Source organism: Hydra vulgaris, chromosome 14, assembly GCF_038396675.1.
Source record: "Hydra vulgaris chromosome 14, alternate assembly HydraT2T_AEP".
NCBI classification, from domain to species: Eukaryota; Metazoa; Cnidaria; class Hydrozoa; order Anthoathecata; family Hydridae; genus Hydra; species Hydra vulgaris.
The window spans coordinates 40,463,877-40,484,560 of NC_088933.1; the positions used below are offsets into that span (position 1 = coordinate 40,463,877).

Genomic DNA, 20,684 nt, shown 5'->3' on the forward strand with positions numbered 1-20,684 from the left:
TCTTGATGTTCATCATTGGTTAAAAATTCTTTAACGATAACAAAATGAAAAAAAAAACTGGTGATAATTCTTCCAAAAACTTCCACAATTTCTGTTCAGAATGATGTAGTATGTAATATTTTGTAATCCATTCAATGTTATCTTCAGACCATTTTTCATTATCCATGTTTTCTTATTAGTTAATCTAAAAAAATTATACAGTTAAATAATTAAATTTATATACTAAATCTTGATTACATTCATTATGATTATTAACAAAAGTTATTAATTCTAAAAAATTGTTTTCGATAAATTTTACATCTGTTAAATATTTTTCTACACTATTATCCTCATCTATTATATCAAATGATGATATCATGTTTTTTGTAATTTGACATTGTTGATAAATATTTTCAAAAACAACCAAATATAAATTTAATGAAATAGTTTGATGAATAGTTCCAAATGTTCGATAAAATTTCATTTTCATTCTAATCATGTTATCAAGTGCTTCACTAAATAAAATAACTTGACAGTTTTCTATAAACGATAATATGATTTCTAAACGAGTATGTTGTTCGTAATCTAATTTTCTAATGTCATACCAAGCTTTCCAAAGAACGTATTGTTAATCCATTTTTTAATTAGTTGTCTAAAAAAATTATAAAAAAAAAAATTATACAGATAAATGTTTAAAATGATATTGTAAATCGTGATTACATTCAATATGTTTATAACTAAAAGTTAACAATTCTGAAAAAATTTCTGCAATGGTTTGTAAACTCAATATATAATTATAAACACTACTATTCTTTTCCATTTTTATAGAATCCATAAATAGATTTTCTCTATTACCACAATCAAGCTTAATTTTAGAAAAAATATCCAAATAACAATCTAGTTTATTTAAACTCATAACTTGAATTGCTTGCATAAAAAACTCTTCATATCATTAACATCTTTGAGCACATTACTAAATGAGTCTGTTTGATACATGTTAACATAAGCGAATATTCTTGATAAACGTCCATATTGTTTTTCATCATGTTGAAAAATACTATCCCAAGTAAAGCGTGTAGGCCTACAATCCATTTTTTATTAGTTTTCTAAAAAAAATTTACAAAATATAACAAAAATGTTTTACAAAAAAAATTTAATTTCCAGTAGAACCAAAACCACCCTTTCTCTCTACGTCTTTAATCATTGATATTTTCACTCCACGACAACAACACCCATCGAATTCTATTACGTTTTTGTCAGCTTTAAACATTTTCACAAATCCCATTTGACCAATAGCATCTCCACGTTTAATCACATAATTTTCTTCAGAATGATTCATCAATAAGACTTTAATTTCCTCTTTATAATCAGCGTCTATTATTCCTGACGCATTAAGCACTACTACACCATATTTGTAAGCTATACCTGATTTTGAATATACCTGTCCTGCTAAATTTGAATCCATTTCATTGATATACACTCCAGTACTTATTAAAACACGCTGATATGGTTGAAGTATAACATCCTTTGAGCTTCTCAGATCAAAACAAGCACTCTCTTTTGTTTCATAAAAAGACCATTCATGAATATCTGTAATTTCGAGTGATTTAAACACTTTATTTTCTTCCTTTTCCATTTTATCTATCTCGCTGTCTTGTCAAGAAGATGATTTGAACAAGTTTTTTTTTCACTCTTTTTATATAAAATAGTAGTCATAACAACATTATCTCTATCATCAAAACAGAATTAAAAGTATAAAGTACAAAGTATAAAGTACATCACACCACATTGAACTTTAGACTCTTGATTAAGGATTAACATTTTTTTTAAAAACTTGTTTAGTACTTGTTTTTTTTTTAATCTCTCTTTTCAACTCAAACAGTATAAAAGAGTTCATTTTCATTTAAAAGTTCATTCACAACACAACGAACAACAAAAAATGGCAGAGTTTGAAATTGTTTACTGCAACGATAACACCTATGTTAAATTTGCAGATTTAGCAGCTGCTACTTTGTGGTTAATTAAATTTAAAGAAGAAAAAAGTGTAAAAGATAAACAATATTCTACTGTCCCGCTCAAACCGTTGGCACAATTTAATTATTACAAAAAAGAATTGATTTACAAACCAAAAAATGAGGGCTGTGAAATCTTATTACCATGGAGATATAGAGAAATGTGTGATCTCAACAAAACAAATTATTTGTTTAGATCAGAGCTAAAATTAACAAAAAACGACAACACATTTAAATTGCCCAAAGACGAAGTAACTAATAATGTGGTTTTTATATTTAATCATAACAAAATGACCAAAAAAGTATTGCAAACTTTAATGGCGAGTATGCAAGAAGCTCAAAACAAAGCCTATATGACAGTGGCTTACCCTAAAACTCGCATAATAAAAACCATTGAGTTTAACAATTTTTATATACGATTAGCAAAAGAAGAAGACGAAATTCATGCTACAGAATACGCAAGACTGATGGCTATAGAATCGTCTTTTCACAATTCGTTAATTAAAAATGGTGTTTCTCGAAAATTGAATCAAAATTTAAAGAGAGCTTGTGTCGAGCTTGCTGAAATCGAAACAAAACTAAAGTCGAACCAGAAGTACCAGAAGAAGACGAAGAATAATTTTTTGTAATTTTTAAGAAAATTTTTGTAATTTTTGAATTAAAAAACCTGTTTTAATAATAAAAAAACTTGTTTTTTTCTGATCTCTATTTTCTATATAAAGGGTGAAAAAAATAAATGCTAGTTCATTTTTGAAAGAGAAAATGACAAGCAAACAACTCGACGAAAGTCTCATCAAAGCTGTTCAACTTTTTTATCCAGATAATGAATTACATCCTATGTTGTTTGAATTTCACCATTTAAATAACACGTATGAAGAATGGCAAGACATTATCTTTACGTATTTAAAAAATTTTAACTTGGAATTGAACTTGGAAGAAGAAAAATACAAGGATTTGTATTATATCTTTATAGCTAAAGACTATGAAAATAAGCTTCATTTGTTTGAAAAACCTTCACGTCGTTATATGAATTTTGCAGAACAATCACCATCGTGGAGAACGAGCATGCTAGAAGTATGTCGCATGATAAACGATGATTCTTTAAATGTAACCAAAACAACAGTAGAAAAACAACACGAAGAATTAAAAAAACAACTAGAAGACTTTGTTAAAGTATATAAACTTTATTACAAATCAAAAAACATGGAAAAGCAAACTTCGTGGAAAAGCAAAATTAAACCGACTTTAAAGTATTATTTTTTATTTCCTTATCTAACTAACAAATGGGAGTATGATAACTTGAAGAAAAATTGTAAACTATTAAATTACGTTTATCCAGCTTGCATGGACCAACCGCCTTGCTTTTCGTTTGACGATAAAGTTTTTCATAATGGTTATTACACCCTATACACACTAGTTCCTATTTATGAATATTTTATACAAAAAAAAGTACATCAAGAAGGAGATAAAGTGTACATTTACAAAGCCTTTGAACGTGTCAATTTTCACGAAAAAAGTTTAATAGAAATGTTTCCCACTGCTCAATGGTTTTTTTTCTTAAAAAGAAATTTTAACATTTCAAAGATTTTATACAGAAAAGAGGACGAAGTTTATAATTATGAAAACGACAAAATAGTATCGAAACAACCTATTCATACAAACATTCATTACACCAAATATTATGTGACTGCGGAAGAAGGATTATAAACAAGACAATTTTTTTTATTTTTTTTTTTTCCATTTCAAAAAGTTGATATACAAGTTTATTAATACGAAATATATTATTAAAACATTCACAAGTCTCTTTTTTTAATATATAAACACATTTGATATTGTCTTTTATAAATTTAATAAAACTAAAGAATTGATGATCATAAAACTCTGTGTATTGTTGAACGTCACCTTTTTTTGTTAATCCGTTTACAAAATCTTCTAAATACAATGAAAACATCAATGTTTCATATCTAGGACAGTGATGTCAACAATTTGTTTTATCTTTAACATTTGATAAATGTTCCAAGCATTCATCTTCGTTGTTGACATAATGAGGCAAGAGAGAAATTTTTGGAAAGAACAACTGATTTAAATCGAACGAGACTATTTTAAACTCATTTATTGCGTTTAACACATCTTTTTCCATACAACCACCTTTATAAAAAACAAAGTTTCGTTCGTATTTTGAAAATTTTTCTTTTAAATAATTGATCACAGATGCACAAAATATAATTTCGCTTGTATATTTAAAGCTAGGATAATATTCTAAACCGTGTATATTATTTCGACAATAAAAAATACTTTTCTGTATTTTTCATCTAATTTGTTAAAATTAACACACGGAATAACTTGAGTGTGAAAAAAATTTTTATCACTGATTGATCGCAAACATAATTCTCTGACACAATTTTTTCCCCATTGATGTTGATCAGTGAACCACATCTAGAAAAAAAATGCTTTTTTATTAAAAAAAGAAACGTATTCTTTTAATAAAATGAATAAAAAAGTATAAAAAATCAAATTTTTTAAAAATATTTTTTTACATTTTTTAATTAAAAAATGAATCGCGTTGATAGCATCATTAAAAAAATTCACAACAATTGCGCAGTGTGCGCGCTTGATGAAGTATCTAAAAGATATAAACATTACGAACACAAGTCTGGAAATTCTTCACCTTCATCTGATTACGTAAAAGAAGAACATTTTACAGATAAAAATTCATTTGAATTTTTACAAAATGTACTCAAATCTAAAAGGATAACATTAAATTCTTACAGTATTGAAAAATGTTTTAAAAACAGTGAATTTAATAATTTACTCAAAAATCCTCAACTTTGTTCTATTCATCTCAACTACTTTGATGATTTGAAAGAAACATATGGTGAACATTATGTAATAGAACTCTATAAAACCAAGCTCACTCTTTTGCTGCTAGAAAGAAAAATCAAACCACCGATGGTTCTAACAGAAGGTGATCAAACTGACGGTTTTGTGGATACGTTTACTTCGAAAGTAATACCTACCGTCTCTTCTTTGATAGAAAAACTAGATGGTACTTTAAAAAAGAAGTCTGTTAAAAGAAACATTGAAGGAATTATAAAGGAAGGAACCAGCGATAAAAAAACTTTATTTGTTAATATATTACACGCTATTGTAACACTATTTATTGCGAGTTTTTTTAATTTAGAAAAAGAAGAATAAAAAAATGGCTACTGATGAATCTTTGCCTCGTTTTTTTAAAAATTCAGAATTTAAAAATTATTTTATAGGAATATATGCTTTTGACGAACTAAGTCAAACAAAAACACATATTCATATTATTCAACAAATGAAAAAAAATGGATCTTTTATCATTTACAACAATGAAACTACAAAAGAAGCAGGTCAACATTGGAGAGTGTTGATGAAAATAGAGAAGGGTCATTTTTTTTGTTTTGATAGTTTAGGTGAAGAAAGTGTATTGGAACAAATTCCAAAACATTTAAGATTTAATAAATATTTGTTTGAAGCAGTAGAAGAAGTCAATAGCAATATACAACTCAACACTATTAACATTAACTACAACGAAATTGAAATTAATTCTTATATAAGACAATCCAATCATTTTCCTACAGAATGGACAGCAGAAAATCGTGAATTTTTTTGGTTTACCAAATTTATTTTAAAATATAGCGAAATCACTGGCAATCAAAATGTATTTTTTTTATACAATAAATTTCCTTTTCAATGGAATGATAGTAGTTTATGTGGAGCATTTGCCGCCTATTTTGTAGCTCTAGTCTTTCGCAGCGAAAATGTATTATATACAGATCAAATATATTTACCTTCGTTGTGCAGACTGTTAAACCAACCAAGTAACAACGCTTCATGCCTCTTCACTAGTTCAGATAAATCTTTGTTCATTTTTTCAGTTTATTAAACACGAACTCTTTCCACACCTTGATAACACTGCTAAACAACTGTTTGAAAAAGACATGCAGTTGCATTTTTATATGAAAAAACAGGAAAATCTGGAACGCGATCTATTGTCTACGAAAACAAAAAAAATTCCTTTGCATTATGATATTTATGAAAAACAATTATTGGCTCAAAATGCTCTTAAAAGATTTTTAAAAGATGCAGGATTCTTAAGAACAAATTATGAAGCTACGTGAGATAAGTTATCCCTATTGGATATTCAAGTCATTCCATCTGTGATGAACGAGGAAAATATTTATTATATGATGCAAAATGAAATGGATAGAATTTATGCAAACAATTATACGCGATTAAAGACTGCCAATCAATTTTTAGATGTACCTATTGATGATGTCATGACTAAAAAAGAAATAAAAAGGCAAATTGCTCTGAATTTAATATAAACAGAATCATGAAAAGAACAGCACACACATTACTAGAAGAAATTGTCGAAGAAAAATGCGCTACGTGTAATGGTTATGGTGAACTCTATTTCCTCGTATTAAGAGAAAAAAAAAATGACACTTTATTAAAAAATTGCACGATTCACTTATTAAATAAAGAAGTATGGATATTTAACACCATTACTAAAAGAGCGGGCAAAATACATCTTCACAAGACGTGTCGCTTGTCTTGTAAGGGGTCGTCCATAAAGTACGTACGCTCATAGGGGGGAGGGGGGGTCTTCAAAAAGCGTACGAAAGCGTATGGGAGGGGGGGGGAGGGTTCAATTTAAAAGTACGTACTTCGATTTTCTAATTTATCACAATTAACCAGCTAATCAATAGAAAAGTTACATTCTGACTAAACATTCTAGTTTGCCAACATAAAAAGATGTATGGTATATGAAGTAGAGGGTATAGTTTTCCTCTATGCACACACATGTATGGGCGCCCTCAGAATTTTTTGATGTTCCAGATAGGACACTTTCACACATCGTGCAAACTCATAATTTAAGTTTGTTTATACCTATGCCAAATGAGGAGGCCTTGCAAAATATCGGGATGGCGGAGGCCTGTGAACAAAAAGCCTTAAAACGCTTACCCTCCCGACCCCCAAAATGAGAGGGGTGTAAATTTTGCATGGTTATAACTTTTAGATTTGGAAAAAAATTTGGATGGCCTCCGCCATCAAAATTTTTTGCAAGGCCACCTCATTTGGCATATTAACAAACTTAAGTTTGCACGTTGTGTGAAAGTGTTCTATCATCAAAAATCAAAACATCAAAAAATCCTGAGGGGGCCCATGCACACATGCCCGCCCTTATATACTGGCCCTGAGTAAGACCTGAGGGCAGTGGTTGATGGGACGGAGTCACCCCAAAAAAAACGTGTCAATGGCGTCTCAAAGACCGCTAGGTTTTGCTAAAATAAAAAGCTTCTTAAAATAGCAAAAGGGCACAAAATTTGCTGTTGATCCCTCCCACTGGGTTTTACCCTTTGTTTTCAATATTACTGATCTCACCTTAGACTCGTTTTTTACTTACTAAAGAGGGGTGCCTAAAAAAAACGTCCACCTTAAGTATAGTTTATTTACATTTGATTCGTTAAAAAAACAAAAAAAGTTTTCCTAGATTTCACCGAGAATCGAACCTGGATCTCCGTCAACTATTGCCGCCGCATAAACCTTTCGCCCAAATACACACTTACTTTGGTAAATTTTAAATTTATTTAAATTATTATTTGCATTTATACTTAAAGACGTTTTTAAAATGCGTAAGCAAAGAGCTTTGGGGTAGTATAAAGTATCTAAGGTACCCTCCGTCTTTTTTTTTTTTAATTAAACTTTTTAATTAAGAAAAAAAAAATGGGAGTGATAAGGGGGGGGGGGGATACTTGAGGGGGGGGGGGTATTTGAGAAACGTACGTACTTTTAAGGGGGGTGGGGACATAAAAGTACGCATGGCAACAGGGGGAGGGGGGTCAAATTTCAAAATTTTTGGCGTACGTACTTTATGGACGACCCCTAAAGGAAAAAAAACATTGACTATCAAACGATACAAAAAGAAAAAAGAAGAAGAAAAACAAAACAATTTTTTATTTGTACATATATATTCATTAAATGAATTAATATAATACTTTTTTACAACTGTTTTTTTAATATACTTCAAACACTTTATCCGGAGGCATATAAGGGTTGGCAGGTTTTGTAACAACAGGAACAGGAGCCGTTTTTGTTTTTTTCCCTTTCCACGCTTTTTTTATAGCGTATAACAGCGAACCCACTTGCAATGCGTTGGTTACATTTTTAGGAGTTATAAAATCCGCCAATCCTCTTCCTTCTCTGCGTATCCTTTTTCTATTACTTTTACGTGTCTTTGATCTAAAATTTCGTCTTTTTCGCTTAAAAGCCATTTTTGTTGACAACGGCAAACATACGATAAAAAATGTTTCAAAGGAATTTCAAAAGTATGTTCGTGTCTTTCTTCATATATAAACACAATAATGAGTTCATCATTGGAACGTGTTACTTTAATAATTGTTCCCCATTTTAAACGATGTATCAATGAAAAATCACCCTTTGCTTTACTATTTGTTTTAAATAGTGAAATATAAAAATCTTGTAATTTCGGAAACGGATAACACAACTCTAGATAATCTTTAAAATGCTTCATTTTTTATGTCTACTTCTTCGAGTAGCCAAACGTTAAATGACTCTTTAATAACATCAACAAAGTCTTCATAACCCATTTCAAATTCGTGTTTGTTTTCACCATAAATAAAAACAATATGGGCTTTATTATTAACACGAGTTACTTTGATTTGTTTACTTCCATCCAAACGAAAAAATAATTTAAAATTACCCTGGACTTGTTTTAAACTATCATCCGTTGTAAAGGAAGAAGTTTCTAAATTATTATCCGTTTTATAAAATTCGTTTAAACAAGTTTTAAACTCCATTTTTTTTGTTTATTTCAAATGAATTTTTTTTCTTCAAATGAAATTTTTTATTTCAAAAAAAAAAAACCAAATTTATAGTACATTTTTAAAAAAAAAACAGAAAAAACACTATTAAATATTTTTTTTATCAATATATTTTTGGTATTTTATTACCTACAAAAAAAACACCATCATTTATATGCGATAAACAATATAATTTATTAACAATATCTAAATCTAGTATAAAAACCCCCCCCCTAAAAGTAGATATTTTTAAGTGTCCATTTTCTTTATCACCACTGATAATTTCCACAACACCGTTTTCGTATTCATAAGTAAGGATATAATCGCCAAACGCGCTCGTATCCGTTCTTAAATTTTTAAGCTTTTGATTTTGCTTTTCCATGTCTTTTATTAACCATAGATATTCTTTTAAATTTTCTTCAACATAACGACGAAATTTTTGTCCAAAACATTTGTCGCAATACTTTTTTATGAGTTTTTCTTCTCGCATGTTTGCATACTTTTGAATTCATTTTTGTAAGTAAACGTTTTACAGAGTTGAGCTTTTTTATACATGTTTTTTAATCCGATTAAAATATAGTTTTAAATACACCTTCAAGTAAGGGTATATTTCCTAATAGGTTACCAAGGATACCTTTACCGCGTTTTCTAAGTATACGTTTTCGTCCTTTACCGATTAAAGAATGATAAGGTCTAGGATGAGCTCTCGATTTTTTATGAACAAAAATATATCTTTTAGCATTTCTATGACCTCTATGTCTTCTATGTCTCATTTTTTAATAAGTATTTCTGTGTTTATCGCGATCCACTTTTGTTAAAACAAAACGATATATCGGTTTTCCTACTCGATTCATTTCGCGATTTTGTTTATTATTTATATACTTGCTTTTCGTTTTTCGATAACACATCAGTGCTCTTCTACAATATTGACGCTTTATTTTTTTTAAATTTTTCTTAACTCTTCTTCGTCTTAGAGCTCTTAGTTCTGTATTATTGGGATCGGTTAACTCGTTTTCATCAAAGGAGGTCCTATCAAAAAATTCAAAAAAAGCATCCCTATGAAAAGGCCATTTTCCATCTACTGTATATTTGGGTAATTTAGATGTATATTTGGGTCTTAAATTGCTTTGATTTGAAGGTGTTAAAAATAAATTCCGTCTTACAATCATACGGGAAAAATCAATATCATCTGCAGCCATTTTTGACTCTAATTTTTTTTGACTTGTATTTTTTTTGTCTTTTATTTTTTTTATATCTTTTTTTTACAAGATAAAAAACATAGTGTCACCCTGACACAACCTTACTTATTCTGTCTTTACTTTATCTTAGTAGGCCTACTTACTTATGTTTTTTTCTTACAGTCTTTATATTTTATACGGCCGTATTTTTTTCTTACTTACTTACTTACTTAGTCCTTACTTAACTTACTTAATCCTGCCTTTATTAACTTACTTAATCCTAGACATTACTCGACGAGTATTTCTACCCACCGTGTTTACATATAACTTTCTAAACTTTCTACTACCTTCAACGAGAGTCGAACCCACAACGGTCTAATGACATGGCGTTTAAAACATAGTGCGGCGAGCGAATGCACTATGCTACGTCGACGTGTTGGTTCATAAAGTTTTGAATTTATTTAACATGCTGTTTTAACACTTATCATAGAGTTTTTTTCTTCGCAGAGTTTTTAAAAAGTTGTTTACTCCATTTTTTATTCTTTTTAATCTTATTCATAAAAGCGGTATTAAAAGTTTCTAAATTTAACTACCATGACACAGCATTTTCTTTTCATTGCATAAAGTTGCATCACTTTAGCTTTTATTTAACGTTAATCTATAGAGATTAAATTTTATACATAAAAAGCGTGTTTTTTGTTAACAAAATCAAATGGGTAAAACGCGCTTCACAAAACTTTCAGTGAAAAAAACAAAGTATTTAATGCATGATCAAATCGTTGGGAATGAAATCGACTTTTCAGAGAACGAAGTTGAAATTAGTGACAGTGACAGTGAAAAAAGAGCCAGAAATAATAGTGATTGAAGATGAACCCGAATTTAAATTTACAGACTTTAACATTTTCAATGGTGAAGACAAAATTGATTTTACGATAAAAAGTAAAACTATAAACGAAACTATAAAAGAAATAAACACAGATCCACCATTAGAATTCTCAGAAAAACCAGTGGCTATAAAAAAAGTAAGTTATTTAAAAAAAAAAAATTTATTTCAATAAAATAATTTTTTTTTTAAAACCTTTTTTTTTATTTTTTTAAAAAACAATCAATAATAATAAAAAAATGAGGAGAAGACTCAGAAAATTAAAATATAATATCAACAAAGCATTTAATTTAAAATTATAATTTTTTATATATAAATATATTATTTTTGTCTATTTTTTTCGTCGTATGTTTGCTTCTTTTATTTGTTGTTTAATATCGACATAGGATTCAGCAGTATGAACCCAGCGTTTTATTCTTTTACCAACTCTTCCAAGTTTACGATTTGTTTTATTATCTTTATAACGATTATTTGTTCTTCGTAAACACGATAATATTCTTTTACAATTGCTCGGTAAATACTGATTTTCAGTCTGTGTCGATGTTGAACTTTGTTTTGTACTTGTTTGTGTTTGAACTGCTTTTTTTGTTCTAGGAACTGTTATTTTTGTATGCGCCATATTGACAGTGTTTAATGATCTAGGAGTATACCTTATTTTAGGCATTTTTATAAAAAATATTATTTTTATATTTATAACTATTTTAATTATTACAAAAAACAACACGGTATTTTTTATTTAAAACAACTCATATTTTTTAGTTAAAATGAAATACATAATAATTACCAAAGTCAAATATGAAGTTTTTCACGATGGTTTTTTTAAAAACTATTATATCATTCAAAATGGGAAAAAAATTCCTTTTTCTTATGTGCAACCCTACTCACCTGTATTAGGTAAATTTTTTATATTATTTTTTATAAAAAGTAATCAATTCTTTTTTATAAAAAACTTTTTTTTATTATAGATAAAAACATGGAAAGACTTCATGAAATTCTTGTGCGTGTTCAAGAAAGACAAGAAATCACAAGAAATAGAGAAGTAGGTCCATCACATTGGGACTACTCTCCTCGTAAGTTGAACTTGATCCTTTTTTTATTTATAAAAAAGTATAAATTATTTTTTTTTAATAATCTCTCTCTTTTTTTTAGAGAGTCCAGATCCGGAACATTTATGAATATAGTCATTTATGAATATGATCATATTGTGCAATAAGACAAACAGATGAAATAAAATAAGATTTGACTTTTTTTATAGTATTTTTTGTAAGTATTTTATAATTTTTGTATATTTTTTTAGAGAAAATAAAATTTTTTTGTAGTCTTTTTTTTTTTTGTTTATTTTTTTATATACATTAATATTTTGATATACTATATTATATTACTATTTTTTAACTATTTTATATATAATAGAATAAAAAATGATAAAAATAATAATAAATACCACAGCAAAAGAACTTCACACACATTGGAAGCAATTGGCAATTTATTTAAATTTTAAAAAGAACGAAATTAAAAAAATCGATGAAAATTATATCAAGAACTTTGATAAAATCAAAAAAATTTTAATTACTTATATTAAAAATCACAAAAATAAAAAAAGAGCTATTAGTCATTTATATTATGTATTAACAAGATGGGAAATTGAAACCGACAAGCAAGAACTTTTATTTAATTTATTACAATGTAAATTAGTTATATTAAATAATTAATGTATTTTATGTAATATTTTTTAGCAAAAAATAATGAATTTTATGCAATTAAAACTAAAACTAGCTGATTGTTTACAAAGGCAATGGGAATGTTTGGCAGAATATCTTGGTTTTAAAAAAAGAGAAATCGTATGTATTCAACAAGACTATCGAGACACAAACGATAGAATTCATAGATTGTTAAATTCAATTTAACAAAAACAGGGAACAGAAATGAAAGCAGCACGTACTTTATACGATTCACTATGGACTTGGTCAACGGACCTTTCAAGTGACAATCAAGAACTTTTAAATAATATAAATGAATGCATGTCAGTATTACAAAACTTTGTATTACAATAATTTTTTTTTGTAACTTTTTTTTATTTTTTTTAGCAAACTAATATATTAAAAAAATGATACAATATATCAAAAAATGTGGATGGTAAGCCTATTTTACTTTTTTTATATTTTTTTATTTTTTTTACATTTTTTATACATTTTTTTTCTATTAGTTATGGAGAAAATATTAATGAAGACACTATATGCTACCACGAGTTGTTATTAACAAAAGAAGAAGAACAAGATTTGGAAGAACTTATGGAAATGGAAGAGTTAACAGAGGAAGATTATGAAAAATATTTAGAACAATTAGTTCAAGAAATGGAAGAAGAAGAATCAGATTATATTGAAGAACTAAAATCACAAATGTTAGAAGAAAAAGTGGAAAAAAAAGTGGAAGAAATAGAAAAAGAAATTCATGAGATCTTCAATGAAATGGATTGGGAATTAATAAAACGTTATTAATAAAATGGACAATTTACCCGAACTTTATTTGTAATTTTTTAATTTGTAAATATATCTTTTTTCTTTTAGCAAACATAATAATGACAACTAATAATAATGAAAATTATGAAGAAATGTTTTGGAGACGTATTTGAAGAGGTTGAAAACATAACTTTTAACGATATATTCAAACAAAAACAAGAACAAGAAGTTATTGAAACAAACGTTATTTATATTTTAATTCTTTTATATGTTTTATTGAGTGATTTTATATATTTATTAATTCTTTTACGGTAAAAAAAGACATGTATATTTTTTTTATAGTTTTTTATATAAATAAATGTTTTTTTTTTCAGCAACTAATAAAAAAAATGGCAGACAACATATATCCTTGCTGTTTTTGTGACAAAGAATTTAGTGCAGAAGAACTTTTAATTCATCAAACAGATTGTTCTACAGAACAATACTCCCACGAATGTTTTACATGTAAGAAAAAGGTACAAGATTTGTTAAACCATGAATGTGATTATGAATTTCTAGATATACAAAAAATATGTTTTTTTTGTAATGCCAAAGTCGATGATCAAGATTATTATGAACACTCTGTCATCTGCTTTCGATATTATAAAGAACAACAAAATCGTAATTTGAACCAAATAATTCAAGAAGAAAAGAAAAATTTAAATTATTTGAATCTTTCTATTCATCAAATCATGAATAGAATGAAGAGTCTTCAAGAAATTACAACTAAACAAATAGTTGACTCTAAAGAAAAAGACCAAGAAATTAAAAATCTAAAAGAAGAAAATGTCAAACTTCATCAAACCCTAGCAGAAATGAACAAAGAAGTTGCAGAATTAAAAAGTCTCTTTTATGACAACATGATGGTTTTAGCAAATCAACAAGATACAGAACATCTCAAACAAGAAATAACAAAACTTTATCAAATCCTAGAAGAAAATAGCACAGAATTCTTAGCTTTAAAAAAATCAATTCAACAACCTAAAGAAGTAAAGGTAATACAACACATCTTTAACGACACGCAAATCATCAAACTTGATCGAATGAATCTCAGGCTATTATCAGATGAACCATTTTATACAGAACCCGTGTACACATCAGAAGGTTATCGTTATCGAATAAAAGTTTATACTCGAAGTACCGACGTAAACAAACTAGCCATTTACTTTCAATTATTACGAGGTGATCTGGACGATACTTTAAAATGGCCTTTTACCAAAAATGTCAATTTAACCTTGAGAGATAAAGATAAACTTTTTACTCGTACTACTACCAACAATAATTATCTTCAACTTTTAGACGATAGTTCTTTTGATAAACCTACCACTGAATGCAATGTAGCTGTTGGCTATAACAATTTTATTTCACAGGAAGAATTAAAACAATTTATTATTAACAATAATTTATTTATCACGATTACTATTCAATAATGTATTTTATGTAAAAAATGTATTTGTACTTTTGTTCTATCATTGTTATTTTTTTATATGTTTTTTTTGTACTTTATCTATAATTATTAACCATTATTTTTTTAGATTAACTAATAAAAAAATGAATGCAATGGAAGTTTTCAGACAAATAACTGATGAGCTCACTTTTGAAAACGTTAGAAGTATTAGATTCGTGTTAATACTTCCACATGGTATCAAACAAAAATTAAAAAACGCATACGATCTTGTAGAGTATATCAAAGATAATGCCATAGAAGATTATAATGGAAATATTCATGAAAGCTTAGAAAGTAAATTGGAATTTTTACTCGACATGTGTAAAGTAATTCATCGAAATGATATTTTTAACAAATATAAAAATAAAATACCACGTCTACCTACTTATGAAGAAAGCATCATTAAAAATCTACCACCTGTTTATTCACCACCGAACGCAGTATATCCAAGTGCAGTCATCGAAGCTAAACAAGAAGAACTATTTCATTTTTATAATCATATACCAGAACCAGCTGAAGCACCTGAATGTGCCTAAGAACCAGAATTCATCTAAACTTTTTTTTTTGGGAATCAATTCATAGTTTTTTTACTTGTATAGTAAAACCATGACTTGATTCCCAAACATTAATTTTTTATTGTATTAACTATTTTGTAAACTTTTTAAATTTTTTTTAGATAACTAATAAAAAATGCAAAGAAGCAAAAACTTTTACGAATACAAGTTCATCTACTTTGTCAAATGGTTTTGTGTTGAATCAAAAAATAACATGGATCAAGATATAAAATACTTAAAACAATTAACTAAAAGAAATTTAGCTATTAGAAGAACTAAAATCGAATTGCAATTATTAAAAGATCAGCTAGGATATTTATTTCCTCAAATCAATCCTGAAGAATCTTTTTATATTAGTTATAAATTAACTTTTTTCAACGATCATAATTTATTTTTTTGGATACATAGAAGAATTATATTTTATTTACACCGTTTATTTAGAACACACTATTTTAATCCTTATATTAATGATAATGATGTTCAATTTTTTTATATATGTGTTATGAAATATGCTCAATGGTCAGTTGATCAATATTATTATGTTTGTGAAAATAATTTTGTACATTATAAAAATAATATTATATATTTATAGCCAAACTAATAAAAAAATGAAACCAAGTGGATACAGCAACAGAAAACCCAACAAAAAAGTTAGAAAACAAATGAAAGGTATATTTTTTTCTTTTTTTTTTTATCATTAAATTTTTTATTTATTATTCCTATTTTTTTTACAGCCATGTATTCCTACTATTTTCATCTACAAAAAGAATCAATGAAACATTTGAGAATAATAAACCAACGCTACTTTTGCGTAAAACAATGCGGAATTTGTCAAAGTTGTCAACTTCAAAATAAAAAAATAACTTTTTTTGTATTTTTTTATTTTAGAAATATATATTTTTTATTACATTTTTGTTCTCTTTTTTTGTTCTATTTTTTTTTTTTTTTTATACCACTTTATACTAACATTTCTTTTTTTCTTTAGATATAAATTAAAAAAATGAATAACAATAATGTTGTCGAAAACTGGGAGATGGATCTTAATGCTCCTTCGTTCGAATTCCAACAACCGAATGCAAAATTAAAAAGACCAATAAAAGGACTCGCTTTCCAAAAATGCCTAGAAGATGAATTAGAATATATAAACATTAAAAAAAACGAAAAAATAGAAGAGTCATGTAACACCCCCCCATTCCAAGAAGAATGGATTTGTGACGCTCCCCCCTTTAATTTAAATTCTAAATATTATTTCGATTAAATTTTGTAAATTATTTTTTTATTATTAAATTTTTTTATTTTTTTTAGTTAACTTTTGTAACAGTTTTTTTTATATGAAAAAATTTTTTAACACCTGATCCTTTATTTCTGCGCGCATGCGCATGCGCGTGACGTCGTTCTTTTTTTTTGAGCCCGGAAACTTTTTTTTAACCTTTCGGTTCATCGGTTCAATCGATCGCTTTATCGGTGCATTGCTTATCACCGGTTCTTCCTTTTTATTTGAGCTCTTTTTCTACTCGGACGGGCGGTCTCTTAGGTATAAAAAGAATTGTAACATAGTATATCATCAAATGTAAATTAAGATTTTTCTTAAACAAAATAAATAATTCCATACTATTTATATCTTAAGTTATTAATGAAAAAGCTTTTAAAGGCACTTTTTAATGTAACACAATTATGTGCATTGACTCTCCTTTGTAAGTACAATATTAGAGATGGGCCGATTCCGATTCTATTGATTCCAGCGATTCTCAAGAAGTCGTAATAATTGCGATTCTCAACTTTTTTTAACGACTTCACTTCTTTTATTATTACTCCCTTGATAATTTAAGTTAATATATACACTCTTTGCCGTTGAGATTTTTTTCTGTTTAATTTACGTTAAATCTTCACTTTCGCATGTAATATCATCGTTGAAGTTAAGTAACTGTGAAGGAAAACCTTAACAACAGTAAACGTTGAAAATAAAAGTAAAAGTTTATACTCTAAATTTAAATTGATTTATTTTTTTCAATTTTAATCCATTTACCGACGGTAAGTATTATCATAAAAATCTTATTTGCTTGTTTTATTATTATTAATAATTATTACTGTTAGTATTATTATTTTGTATTGTTATAAATGCTGTTTTAATTTCAGAATATAAACATATATATATATATATATATATATATATATATATATATATATATATATATATATATATATATATATATATATGTATATATATAAATATATATATATGTATATATATATATATATATATATATATATATATATATATATATATATATATATATATATATATATATATATATATATATATATATTGTGTCATTATCATGCCGAAACGTAAAAAAAAGCGAAGTATGGGACTATTTTGTGATCAATTCAAATAAAACTAACTCTGCAATATGCAGCTTTTGCAAAACTGTTATATCCAGGGGTGATGGCAGAGTTTGTCAGTCATACACAACATCGAACATGCTAAAGCATTTAAAGACCTTTCATAAATCTGAAATCAAAAATCAGAAACATGATAAAGCTAGCGTTATCGATTTTAATATATGCGAGGATAGCTCTACCGCAGGACCATCTTGTAAATCCAGTCCTAACCCTGCTTTTGAAACTCCTATGCCAAGGGAACCTCGATCTACTACACTCGCAACCACATTCACAAGTCTCAACCCTAAGTCTGAGGATGCAGAGATCAATACTAGAAGCTCTTCTTCCACAATTAGTTTTATAAATGAAGCCTAGATCTTCATCTACTAAACAAGCAACTATACACCAAGTGTTTGCAAAGACGAGGCCTCTAACATCTACAGATCTTAAGGCAATAAAAATTGCAAGGCTTATTGCTGAAATGATACGCACAGATAACCAACCTGTTACTATAGTAGGAAATCCCGGTTTCAAGAGGTTACTACAGTTTTTGGAGCCAAGGTATACTATACCAAGCAGAAAATACTTCTCGACTATTGAAATTCCTAGCATTTATCAGAAGGTATCAAGTAAAATTCAATTATTGGCAAAAAAAGCTAATCATGATAGTATAAATAGCGACATGTGGAGCCAACAGAACAAGATTGGTTGCGGTGTGATACTATTTCCTTATGAGTCCCACACCGCAACCAATCTTGTTAACTTTATGAATGAATCATTTGAGCGTTGGGGACTACTTGAAAAGCTCAATATAGTAGTAAGAGATAATGCCAGAAATATTGTTTCTGCTATGGAAGTCGGGAAGTTTAAAAATATTCCTTGTCTTGCCCATACACTTCAGTTGGTTGTGAAAGACGGCTGCCTCAACAATGAACGCATATCTTTACTAACTGCTACCTGTAGAAGAATAGTAGGACACTTTGAACATTCGGTTAAGTCATACAAACTTTTGAGACAATCTCAGGAGATTCTGGGACTGCCTAAACACAGCATTATTCAAGATGAGCCAACTAGATGGAATAGCACCTTCCACATGCTGAACCGTTTAATTGAACAAAAAGATGCGATTCTGTTGCTAACGCCACATTTCCCAAAAGCTACTCGACAAAACAAGGAGTTGTCAACCGGAGAATGGGAAAATTTGGCTCCTCTCGTTGCTGCTTTAAAAGTGTTTGAAGAGGTCACGCTTACTGCAAGTTCATCGAAAGTGACCACATCAGAAGTTATCCCAATAATAAATGCAGTTAACAAGTCAATTGATCGCATCCAGGACTACGGAAATTTTAAAGAATCTCTGTGTCAATCTATGCATCGACGTTACGGAGACTGCGAGAACGAACCTATATATGCTTTTGCAACGATACTAGATCATGGATTTAAACACAAGATTTTTAGGAGCAGGATGATGGCTGAGAAAGCTGTTACTTTATTAATTGGCGAGTTAAATGCATTGGACATAGACGAGGGTCATGAAATTAAAGCTGCTGAAAATCAAGAACCTACCCACCTGCTCCAGGTGCTGTCTGGTCATTATATAACCAATTAATGAACACAAATTCTGTAGTAAGTATTGTGCTTCTATATTAGTATTGTACTTTAAATATTGCAAGCCTATAAATTATTTTAATGTTTTAGATTTATACTGTGCACTGCACAATCTCAGAAGAAGTAGCAGTGTACTTGAAAGAACCTCTACTTGCAAGTCACGAGGACGTCTCTAAATACTAAAGGAAATCCAAATTTCTTAACATGAAAAAAACTAGCACAGAAATATTTAGGGACGCCTCTATGTACAGTGTTTTCGGAGCGGTTGTTTACTACTGCGCGTCTTATCTGCGACCGGAAAAGAAGCCGGTTAGCTCCGGACCAAGTGCAAATGCTTGTGTTTTTGAACAAGAACCTCCCGTTCCTTAACTATCAGTACTAACGGTACTAATATCATATGTAAAAGCTGATTGAAAAGACAACATTCTGTGTATCTGATCACTTTTACCATTACTTATGACTATACTATTTGTTTCTTAGTAATAATAAGTTCCATACAAACACATATATTGTTTAATATGTTACTTGTTTAGTTGCTATTATTTCACAGGGCCGACGACACGGTTTTCAAAATAGAGGGGGAACACTCCCTTATTTCGAAAAAAAAAGTCTATTTATAGGTCAATTTTTTTAAAAAAGGGGAAAGCTCCTGGGCCTTGGTGTCTTTGGTCCTGTTTCACCTGTACCAATATAACTAATTTTGGTGTTTTCACTTTTAAAATCTGCATAAGTATTAAATTAACATGATATAACGGTTAAATTAATAATTTAACTACCAGTTTTAATTAAAATAATAAGAATCGCAAAAGAACCGGAATCGGTAAAGAATCGGAATCGCAACAGAGAATCGGAATCGGAATCGGTATTTTTCGGAATCAGCCCATCTCTATACAAAATCTTTAAACATTACAACAAAATTAGTGACAAAAAGTTAAAAAACTAATTATTCACTACCTATATAGTGCATAAAGTGATTCATATATAGTTAAAGATTGTTGGACAACAGAAGGTAATTGCATAGAATGAATGATAACGGCCTCATACCATGAATAGGCCCCCTGACCCCCAGCCCTCAGCCCGTCCTCTGGATCTAACATCAACAACTCAAGTAATTACTAGGTCTGCATATGCTTTGCCACAGACAAATATAGTAATTTTTGTGTTTTTAGGTTATAGAACACGATGTGATACATGCCATGAGAAAGGTCTATCTGTGTATTTCTCTTACAAAAGTGGATCAACATCTACCATGCTATTCCATCTTAGAACCAAACACCCAGAACAAAATGATGAAT

The 20,684-nt window shown here is 28.5% G+C and overlaps 3 protein-coding genes across 3 annotated transcripts; 2 read left to right on the top strand and 1 right to left on the bottom strand.

Annotated features, from left to right (window-relative positions):
- Positions 1 to 1,132: 1,132 nt before the first annotated feature.
- On the bottom strand, positions 1,133 to 1,615 carry LOC136091117 (deoxyuridine 5'-triphosphate nucleotidohydrolase-like). The gene has a single exon (XM_065818103.1). It carries the CDS (start codon positions 1,613 to 1,615, stop codon positions 1,133 to 1,135), a length of 483 nt encoding a protein of 160 aa, XP_065674175.1.
- Positions 1,616 to 13,751: 12,136 nt separating this feature from the next.
- LOC136091118 (TNF receptor-associated factor 5-like) lies at positions 13,752 to 14,831 on the top strand. The gene has a single exon (XM_065818104.1). The coding sequence runs from the start codon at positions 13,752 to 13,754 to the stop codon at positions 14,829 to 14,831; it is 1,080 nt and encodes a 359-aa protein (XP_065674176.1).
- A 3,317-nt stretch (positions 14,832 to 18,148) lies between these two features.
- Positions 18,149 to 19,390, top strand: LOC136091119 (zinc finger BED domain-containing protein 4-like). The gene has a single exon (XM_065818105.1). The coding sequence runs from the start codon at positions 18,149 to 18,151 to the stop codon at positions 19,388 to 19,390; it is 1,242 nt and encodes a 413-aa protein (XP_065674177.1).
- The last annotated feature ends 1,294 nt before the right edge of the window (positions 19,391 to 20,684 follow it).